At 39.5% G+C, this 10,724-nt stretch overlaps 1 protein-coding gene across 4 annotated transcripts in view; it reads left to right on the top strand.

Moving 5' to 3' along the window:
- Positions 1-8,701, top strand: part of DMXL2 (Dmx-like 2) — a 179,006-nt gene extending 170,305 nt beyond the window's left edge. For 3 of the 4 annotated variants that reach the window (XM_006895319.1, XM_006895318.1, XM_006895317.1), the window contains 4 exons: positions 554-645; positions 1,578-1,630; positions 6,274-6,491; positions 7,204-8,701. In XM_006895319.1, coding sequence (XP_006895381.1) covers positions 554-645; positions 1,578-1,630; positions 6,274-6,491; positions 7,204-7,413 — 573 coding nt within the window. In that variant the 3' untranslated portion in view covers positions 7,414-8,701. The remainder of the gene's footprint in view (positions 1-553; positions 646-1,577; positions 1,631-6,273; positions 6,492-7,203) is intronic. The other variant, XM_006895316.1, reaches the window with a different exon arrangement.
- Positions 8,702-10,724: the final 2,023 nt, after the last annotated feature.

Here is a 10,724-nt window from a genome sequence, read left to right as displayed (position 1 = left end):
CAAGGATTCTGAGGCTTCATCCGACATACTTTGGTCATGTTGTAAGGAGAGACCTGTCCTTGGAGAAGGACATCATGCTTGGGAGGGTGGCGGGCAGGCGCAGGAGGGGAAGGCCCTCTAGGAGGTGGGTTGATTCGGTGACGGGTAATCGGGATGAGTGTGTCGGAGACAATGAGATTGGCACAGGACAGAACAGAGTTTAGGACTGTTGTACACAGGGTCGCTATGAGTTACAAACGACTCGACGGCACTTAACAACAACATGCTTTAAGTCATCCAAACACAAAACAAAGGAAAAAAACCCTTTAATTCCATGTTTTTGCATTTTTTAAAAAATTACTATTGGCTATTAGCCGAAAGAGATGCAAATGATAGCTGACCATCTTAATATTGCTAATTCTTTCTTCTAGACAGTCAAGTTAAAAATCGCTCTTCACTCATACTTAGGGTATAATATTAGCAGGGTGTGTGTGTGTGTGTGTGTGTGTGTGTGTGTACTATCCCAAAGCTTACTCAGGTTTATGATAACATCGGTTGCATCTTATTTCCGTAGAGTTGGCAGTGCCACAGTAAAGCTGCGAGTGACTTTGCATTCATTACCTCTTCAAGTCTGGTGGCCACTTCTGGACAGTCCAATGACAATAGGTAAGTTGACAGAGAAGCCCAATAACAGTTTTAGGTAGAAAGGTATTCTTGCCAGTGAATATCATTATCTGTGTCATGGAGTTCTTCCAGTCCTCCAGAAACACAAAAACCTTATTATAAAATTCTTATTTCAGAGTTGTTTTCTTTATCCTCAGAGAGAGAGAAAAGCAGTCAGAAATTACTTGATCTTGTCAGAAGCACTTGTACTTTTAATGTCAAAGCTGTTTGTTTGTTTTTATTAATATGAATACATTTTGATTCATGAGGAATAGAAAGTATTGTCAGATGCTCTGTAGCGGGCATTCTCCACATTCTTTGTCCACTATTTTTGTGGGCACCATATGCCCAAACACCTCTCATTTCCCTACATTTGTCACCACTAGAGGGTATAAAAGGGTCTTTTTTTTACTCTAGAAATCATATCACAGTTTCCCTGGAGTGGTAATGGAAAAAAAAGCAGTAGTTTAGGGGGTGGTGAGATGGGTGGAACCATGTGAGATAGAACTATGTTACTTGAAAAATATACAAGTTTTATAAATTGAGGATCGATGCTGTGTAAATGTACAAAAGTGACACTGAATCAGTAAAAAAACCCAAAAACTTAAGAAGAAAATATACTTTTAATAATCTACCAGTTGTTGTTGTTGTTGTTGTTGTTATGTGCCGTCGAGTCGTTTCCGACTCATAGCGACCCTATGCACAACAGCCCTAAACCCTGCTCTGTCCTGCGCCAAACGCACCGCCTCTGACACACCCATCCCGATTACCCCAGTCACTGAATTAATCCATCTCATAGAGGGTCTTCCCCTCCTGCGTTGTCCCTCAACCCTCCCAAGCATGATGTCCCTCTCCAAGGACCCGTCCCTCCTGGCAACATGTCCAAAGTATGTCATGGTTTTATAGTATATTTTTGCTGTTTCTTTCTTTGTAAGGAATGTATGCCTCTGGGACACATTGATATCACCTGGTAACAGCCTCATCCACGGTAAGTGAGTGAAGGTCAGAGATTTTTAGTACACTGTGGAGGAATGCCTTCCTGGTTTTATCTTAACTAATGGCTGCAATGGATTGAGAATAGAGAACCATGTAGAATGAATAGCTAAAGCCATTCTGTTTTTGTTGTTATGTGCCGTTGAGTTTCTCATGACTTGTGACCACCGTATGTGCAACAGCTCTGACTCTGCACTATCTTCAGTAAATATCATTGTCTCTGACACACATACATCTCTTTAGAAGTTCTAAAAGTTCATTAGAGTGTCTGGCCTCCTTGCTAAGTAAATGTGTATGGTCACAGATATCCATCTAGCCTTCATATTGAGAGAGAGGTTCTGCAAAGGTATTAAAGAAGTTGCAGAGTATTCATTAAGCTCAATAGACATGAGATAATATTTAAAAATACATGTAACATAATATTAAAGATTCACCTACGGATAAGAGCTAGAAATAGGAACAATGCCATTTAAATATTATGTCTTTTGCCTAAGAATTAATGATACATTGATGTCCTGATGACCTCTATTCCATATGATGCTTCTGAAAAAAGCTTCATACTTATATTGTTTGGAAGGAGGAGTGGCATCCACTTCCGTAATAGCTTGCCTCTGGAAACCCTATGAACCTGGACAGAGGAAGAAAGGCACCAAAGTGTCGAGGACTCTCCTCCATAGGGTCGCTATGAGTCGCCTGCAAATCTACAGCACTTGACAACAACACCAACAACTTATAACTGTAATTGGTCATTTTGATACTAGTGTAATAATGAGTGTCAGTTTACATGACATATTGCATGGTCTTATGATACAAACATAGAATAATGGCAAAAGGTATTATAATTGTAAATCACATGCTTTATTGGGAGCCATGAGGTCCAAAGCCCATTTATAATTTTAGGAGTCCAAAAGGAATGCATATCTGCATTTCATTGACTATGCAAAGGCATTTGGCTGCATGGATCACAACAAATTGTGGCAAACCTTTAGAAGAATGGGAATTTCAGACCACTTGTTTGTGCTCATGTGAAACCTATACTTGGAAATCAGAAAGCATTCATCAGAACAAAGCAAGGAAACACTGCATAGTTCAAAATCAAGGAAGGAGTGCATCAGGGATGTATCTGTATGTGAAGCAGATCATTCAGGAGGCTGGACTTCATGAGGAGGAGTATGGCATCAGTATTGGAGGAAGACTCATCAACAACTTTCATTATGTACAAGACACAACCTTGTTTGCTAAAACTGAGAAGGCCCTGAAATATTTTGCTGCAGGAGGTCAAGGACTGCAGCCTTAAATATGGATTGAAGCTCACCATCAAGAAGACAAAGATTCTTACCACTAGGCCAATTGGCAGCACTATGGTAGGTGGAGAAGATATTGAGATTGTTAACAATTTTCAGCTTGCTCAGCTCCACGATCAATGCTCTTGATACTAGCAGTCAGAAAATCAAAAGATGAATTACAGTGGAGAAATCTGCTATCAGGGACCTCTCCAGAGTGCTTAGGTGCAGTGATATCCATCTAGAGACTAAGGACATGGTCTTTGTAATTGCTTGGTAAGCATCAAAGAATTAAACAATGAGTAAGGATGACAGAAGAAGAATCAATGCCTTTGGGTTGTGGTGCTGGAGAAGTGTATTGAACATACCATGGATTGTCAAGAGAATAAACAGGTCTTAAAAAACAAAAAAAGAATTAAGCAGGTTATCCTGGAGAGGGTGAAAGTTGTTTCTTGGAAGCAAGGATTTTGAGACTTCATCTCACATACTTTGGGCATTTTACCAGGAGGGACCAGTCTTGGAGAAGGGCATGATGCTTGAAAGAGTTGTGGGACAGTGCAGGAGAGGAAGGCCCAGATGAGATGGTTTGTCACAGTAACTGAGGTAATGGGAGTAGATGTGTTGAAGACAATGAGATTGACTCAAGATAGGACAGGGTTCAGAGCTATAGTGCACAGGGTTGCTATGAGTCTTGGTTAACTTGATGGCACATAACAAAAAAAATCAATCCAAAAGTTAAGGCATTAAAGGCAATCTAAATCTTAACAATCAGTCAAGCCTTAATATTCAAATAATTATGTCTGTTGCTTATTATTCATAGCTGGTATTGAAGTAAACATGCTCACCACAGGGAACTATTCATTGCAAAACCCTGCAGAGGGTGCTATAGAGAGCAGAGAGACACGGGGATAGGTAGTTGGTTCTTCTGATGCTTCTGGTGTTTTGCTTCCAAAGGGTCAAGTTTTATGCCATTATTTTGTGCAGGGAGTAACCACAGTGCAGCTCTTCCTACGCCAGGGTTTCACCAATCAGATTGCTCAAAGTAGGTAATCTTTGGGGTGCCTATCCCCTAGGTAAACACATTGCTTGCTGTCCTACAAGATACTTTTCATGGGTACAGCCATTCAAATTGATGATGTTCATCTCAATATTAGCACATTGGACCTCTAGACATAATTTTACCATTTTCTGATTAACAAGTTAATTTTATGGGCCCAAATGTGATATTTTATGATTAATATTTAGTCTCTAGGCCAGTACAGCTCAGGATAAGGACATTCCAAAAATTCTCCTCCTTGCTATTTGATACATGCTTGCTTACTTCTAATGTTTTAAACCTTTAGCTTTCTAAGCTTTATTAAATATGCCTAACAATACGCTCTTAATACAGATACACTTTCTTAACAATTTCTAACATTCTAAATATCAGCTCTATAAGCTTTTCTGTGTTTTACAGTATACTCATGACAATAACACTCATTTGCTTCCTGTTACTGTTATGTGCTATCAAGTCACCTGTGACTCACATTAACCCTATGTACAGCAGCTCTGAAGCCTTCCTGTCCTGAGCGAGTCGCACTGATTCTGCCACACCAACCCCCATTACCTCAGTTACTGTATCAGTCCATCTCCCCTGGGGTCTCCCTCTCCTGTGCTGTCGCTGTCCCTGTCCTTCCACCCCTCCAAGCGTCATGCCCTTTTCCGAGAAATGGTCCCTCCTGGCTCATTGCCATTGCCTTGTAACGGACTTAGCTGATTGCATTGAGTTGGAATGGACTCATAGCTGACTCTCCTTTGGATTTCTGCAGCTGTAATCACATGACAGGAGAATCCCTATCTTTCTGCCAAGGAATTGCTGGTGAAGTCAAACACTATTGATTTGTGTGACTATTCAGTAGTTTGGCCTCCTCTGCTTGCTTACTTCTACATACTTCTTCTAAAGCAGTACAAATTAGTGTGGATTTAAGGTTTAAACTTCCTCTGTGTGTGTGTTTTCACATTGAAATTAGGAATAAAAATATTCTTCTGGCATAGTTTAACATCTTTATTTATCCTTTAGTCATGTGGGAGCTGTTGAACAATATCATTAATATCACAAACAAGCAAGATTCAGCTAAAAAGTAACAAAAAATGACTGGAACAGCACGTCACAGAGAACTGCCAGATGTGCATGGGTTTAGAAGGGGTCGTGGTACTAGGGATATTATAGCTAATGTTAGATGGATCTTTGCTGAAAGCAGGAAGTACCAGAAGAATGTCTATCTGTGTTTCATTGACTATGCAAAGGCATTTGACTGTATGGATCACAACAAACTGTGGCTGACTCTGAGAAGAATGGGAATCCAAGAACACTTGATTGTTCTTATGCAAAACCTATACTTGGACCAGGAGACAGTCGTCAGAACAGAGCTCTGAAACACTGCATGGTTAAAAATTGGGAAAGATGTATGCTAGAGATGTGTCCTATCTGCATACCTTTCAATCTACGTGCAGAGCAGATCATCCAGGAAGCTGGTCTATATGAGGAGAATTGTGTTTCAGGATTGGAGGAAGACTTAACAACAGTCTGAGTTATGCAGATGATACAACCCTGCTTGTTGAAATTGAGGAGGGCCTGAAGCGTTGGCTGCAGAAGGTCAAGGACTGGAACCTTAAATATGGATTGAAGCTCAGCATCAAGAAAACTAAGATTCTTATCACTGGGCCTACTGGCAGCATCATGATAGATGGTCAAGAGATTGAGCTTGTTAACAGCTTCAATTTACTTGGCTTCACAATCAACACTCTTGGAACCAGCATCCAGGAAGTCAAAAGATGAATTGCATTGGGAAAGTCTGCTGTCAGGGACTTCTCCAGAGTACCAAAGAGCAACGATGTCAATCTGGAAACAAAGGTGCCAATTATGTGCTATGTGTCAGAAAGCTAGACAATGACTCCTAGGGGGTAAGGATTCTGAAGCTTTGTCTGACATACTTTGGGCTTGTTGCAAGGAGAGACTAATTCTTGGAGAGGGACATCATGCTTGGAAGAGTAGAGGGGCAGCACAAGAGAGGAAGACTCGATGTGATGGATTGATTAAGTGACTGGGGTAATGAGGGTAAGTGTGTCAGACAATAAGGTTGGCACAGGATAGAGCAGAGCGTAGGGCTATTTTACATGGGATTGATATGAGTCACAAGCAACTTGACAGCACATAATAACAACATGATCACAGAAATTCTATGACTTAATAACAGAGCATACCTTAGAAATAAAAGGTGACTCAGTTTCTGAATGATTTAGATGCAGAGTAAATATGATCAGAATGACTAAGAAAGACATTACTTTGGGAATAACTCTTGTTTTTCTCCTTCAGGCTTCACATGCCATGATCATGGTGCCACGGTACTCCAGTATGCACCAAAACAGCAGCTCTTAATCTCTGGCGGCAGGAAAGGCTATGTCTGCATTTTTGATATCCGGCAGAGACAGCTGATTCACACGTTCCAGGCACATGACTCAGCTATTAAGGCCCTTGCCCTGGATCCCTGTGAGGAGTATTTTACTACAGGTTCCGCAGAGGGTAACATAAAGGTAAGTCCGTGCAAGTGACTGGGGGTATGCTAAATATTATATATGCTTCCTAAGCTGAATTCCTAAAAAAGCATGAAACAAAAATAGTATACCAAACTTAGTATTTCTATATGACAGTGTAAATGTGAAACCTTTGTGAAGAAATTGAGCATCTTTTCACATCTGCCCCTGCTCTATGCCTTATACTGAATGGGGCTTTCTGGATTGTTAGAGCCTAGATCCGGAGAATCAGGCCCATTAGACGGCCAGAGGTAAAGAACTCTGCATGAAGTATGGGCACTTAAGTAACACAGACATTTTCTGTGGACATCCTTTTGGCTCCTCAGAAGCTTCTAAATAAATTAGATAGTACTGTAGCTTCTGTTATGTTGCCACAGTTACTAGTTTAGTATTCTGAACATATTTCATTGGATGAAAGTAAATAATTGTTATTTGAGATGGCCTATTATTTGGCTAATATGAAATTACAAGAGGAAATGAAGACAGAACTTGAAAGAAAGTATAGTGAAGTGTAAGGACAGTGAATGAAATCATGTGGAAGATAACTGCACTTTCCCAGTCATATAAATTGTTAGGACAGACACAGTGAATAGGAAAATTGTGATTTAATGCCATCACCTGGGCCAAGGGAACTATGCTTCTGGTCTCTCTTGTCTCTTTTTCAATGACCTAACAGTTGTTATTTTTATTCTCTCATTTTCTTTTAAATTAGGTTTGGAGATTGACAGGCCATGGCCTGATTCACTCATTTAAAAATGAACATGCTAAACAGTCCATATTCAGAAACATTGGGGCTGGCGTCATGCAGATTGACATCACCCAGGACAATCGGATCTTCTCCTGTGGTGCAGACGGCACACTCAAGACAAGGGTTCTACCAAATGCTTTTAACATCCCTAATAGAATTCTTGACATTCTATAGCCTTAAAAGATTGGGGCTTTATTTTTATACACATACTGATTTAAAAACACTGCTGTAATTATTAGGCATTGAGGGAGGAAAAAAGTTCTGCTTTCCGTGCAGTTAATGAGTTGAGAACAATACAAATCTGTATAGATTTGAATTCGATTCAAGCAGTGGTGTTATGCTGAGCATTGCCTATTCAGGTTGGTAGAATGATTGTGCATGTACCTTGTTATAATGCTGACATTCTGAAAAATCAAACCTAGTATTGTATGGAGGTTAGCTATTCTCTACAGCATTTAGCAAACCTGATGCAGAAAACATTTGAGATTAGAGGTTAGCACATTAGCAAATTGAGGTAATAAGAGGGACCTTTATACCAAATGAAGGATGAAAATGTTGCTGATTCAGGTTTTTCTTTCTATTCTTCCCACTGACTAAAGCATGCCTGCGGTTGGCTTCTTTGTTAAATGAAGGATAGTCAGAAGGTGTTAGAAGCTCTAGGCCACCAGAGAATCTTCTTTAGTTTTGGAGCAGTGCGCAGTGGCCAGTTCTCTGTCCCGAGAGGTCATTTCCACTCTTTCCTGCTGAATATTTTTCCTGTTAGTGTTTATACTGAGCTAGTACTGTAATTTGCAAATGAGCGCAAATTTAAATGCAATGTTTTCCTCACAATTTGCACATTCACTTTTTTCTTTTCTTTTTTTTTTTTTTTTTGGACTGCTAGTTTTTCTATTTAAATATTTGCCTTCATGTTAGGAATGTAATATGTGACCATGACATATTTGTAGCTAACCAAAACTTACCTTCTTAGTCCTGTTTAGTAGCTTTTCTTTTCAGGTATTCAAGTTTAAACACAACATTTTAAGACTATGTTCCAATGATACCAATATAGCATTTCCTATCATACTTCAAATGAATGTTAGGCTTTTTGTGGCCAGTCATAGTTGATGAGATTGGTGATATTATTTATTACCACAGCCTGTTGTATAAAACTATGCAGAGTTAAATATTATTTGCTTGTAAAATATTAGCCAATGTTGTCATATTTTGAGGTATTTCCTGGGTTTTGACCAAAAATCTGTTCTTGAGATATTGAAACCAGTGTCTGTGTGTTTAAATGTTTACCAGCAAATTGTCTCTTCATGTTCACGAGAATGTTCAATGCCTGTGTGGTAACCTGTACAGTATAATGGCATACAAGCACCTTTCTCTGAAGACGATGTGATGTTCAGGCTGTGAAATACATATGTAAAAGAAAATAAATGTTATTTGTTAGAGTTTTACCTTAGTTTGATCTTTTTAAATAGTTGGTCTGGCATTCTTTGATAATATTTTAAATTATTTATACAGTTTCTAATTTGATAAACTGTTTTATCAGTTTAAAACTTTTCCCCCCACCCTTTTGCTAGTTGACAGTTTAAAAACACTGTAGTGCTTGGCTAAGTCCGCAGACTGGTGGCTCCTGTGAATTGGTTTGAGGCTGGAAGATGGCTTCCTGCATCTTGATGAGGGTCACATATAGAACATTTACGTTTTTTGGCTTTATTTTCATCCATAAGTGGGTGTCAGCAGATTGAACTTGCTAGATGGACAGGGGAATCTCTGGTTCATAGTCCACCAGCATTTGGGTGTGCCTGAATTTAAAAATGTAGTAGGACCCGAGGGCCAAAAGTTACTTAAATTTTTGGATGAACATGCTTTTAAGTGGTACAGCGGTAGTCTATCTATTTGCTGTACTGAAGTAACTTGGAGTTACTGTGGTGCTGAACAGCTGTGCCATAGGTGTGTCAGACACCACAATGGCTGCCCATTGTGCAAAGTGTTTGGTGGAGCTCCCAGATTGATTCCGTTTTGGAAACAGGAGTGGCATCTACTTCCTAAATCACATGCCTCTGGAAACTCTATGAACTTGGAGAAACAACAGTAGTTGTAGAAAGGCTTCAGGCCTTTTGTTCATAGGGTCGCTATGGGTCATGCTTGATGTGATGGCAATCAACAACAGTAGAGGTTGAAAGTTTACCCATCCTTAAATATTTCTTGCATTTCTTCTGTACGAGAAGCTATTTTAGGAAATAGAGACACAGTGGTAGAGAAGCTAGAGAAACCCTCGGTGCTGTAATTCAGGTAGGTAAGAACTAACTTCGCTGTGTGTTCTCCTGACAGATTTAAAGTCTGTTGAATGAAGCTCTGTTTTTGGTGCTGGGACTGGTGCAGGAGCTAAGCCAGGGACAGGGCTTCTGTGGAGTGGCCAGAGAAGGGGAGCGGGAGGACGATGTCCAAATTAATATGTATACAAATTTGACAAAAATTACAAACATGAACATGCCCTTATTACAGTTTAGTATAGCATACCTTCCATATGTTGCATTCTATCTTTGCATGCATTATTCTAAAAGAACATCAACTGAGTCAGTAAGAATCTGAAAGATAATAAAATTTTCAGACTGGAATTCAGAGTCATCTTGGTAGCTGCTGCTGCTTTTTATCTCTTTCTGCAAAGTAATCTCTCATGTATTCTGTGTGTGTGTTTAATAGACTATTTTTATAACAGTTTCAGATATACAATAATGGTGTCAATTCTACAGAGCATTACCATTCTGCATTCTACAGAGCAGTACCCTCCCTAGTCTCTCCTGTTAACATCTTGCTCTGGTGCCATAGTGAGTGACATCCCAGGCTACTCACATGAATCCACCAGCTGCTCCAAGAGAAAGAGGCAGGCAGTCTCCTATAAAGATTTACAGCTGCAGAAACTCAATTGGAGGGTCACTGTGAGTCATAATAGACCCCACAACAGTGGGCTATGTATTAATTAGGTGCATTTATTGTAATTGTTGAAATATTTACAGACTATTACTAATATTGAAATAAAAATAAATTATACTATTTTTCCCCCAAGCTAAAGACAAGGGTTTTACTGTGAATCAGTGTTCCTGTTACCCTTTTGAAAGAAGTTATGTTTTAATGTGATGTGAAGGCAACATTGAGTTTTTCTTTAAATTAACCACCTAATTTATCCCTAAAATGACAAAGAATCCTAATCTCTTACGGGCGAGTGCATCTAAAATGTTCTTTCAGCACAAAGCAGCACTAGACAAGTATCAGCTATAGATGGGAGTTGACTGGTTTTGCTGTGATTACTCCATCAATAACAGGCAGGCATCAGAGGGCATCCACCCCAGAGCACAGACACAACTACAGACTAGATGTGAAGAATGCATAAGAAATATTATAAAATAAAGCCACTACTTTACACTAAGATTCACTTGTACACTTATACAATTTTATACATCTAGAGAAATACATAAGGTCAAGTACCATTACAG

Source organism: Elephantulus edwardii, unplaced genomic scaffold, assembly GCF_000299155.1.
Source record: "Elephantulus edwardii isolate Elephantulus edwardi_28Jun2011 unplaced genomic scaffold, EleEdw1.0 scaffold00164, whole genome shotgun sequence".
Classification (NCBI taxonomy): Eukaryota; Metazoa; Chordata; class Mammalia; order Macroscelidea; family Macroscelididae; genus Elephantulus; species Elephantulus edwardii.
This window is presented reverse-complemented; position numbering and strand designations above follow the sequence as displayed.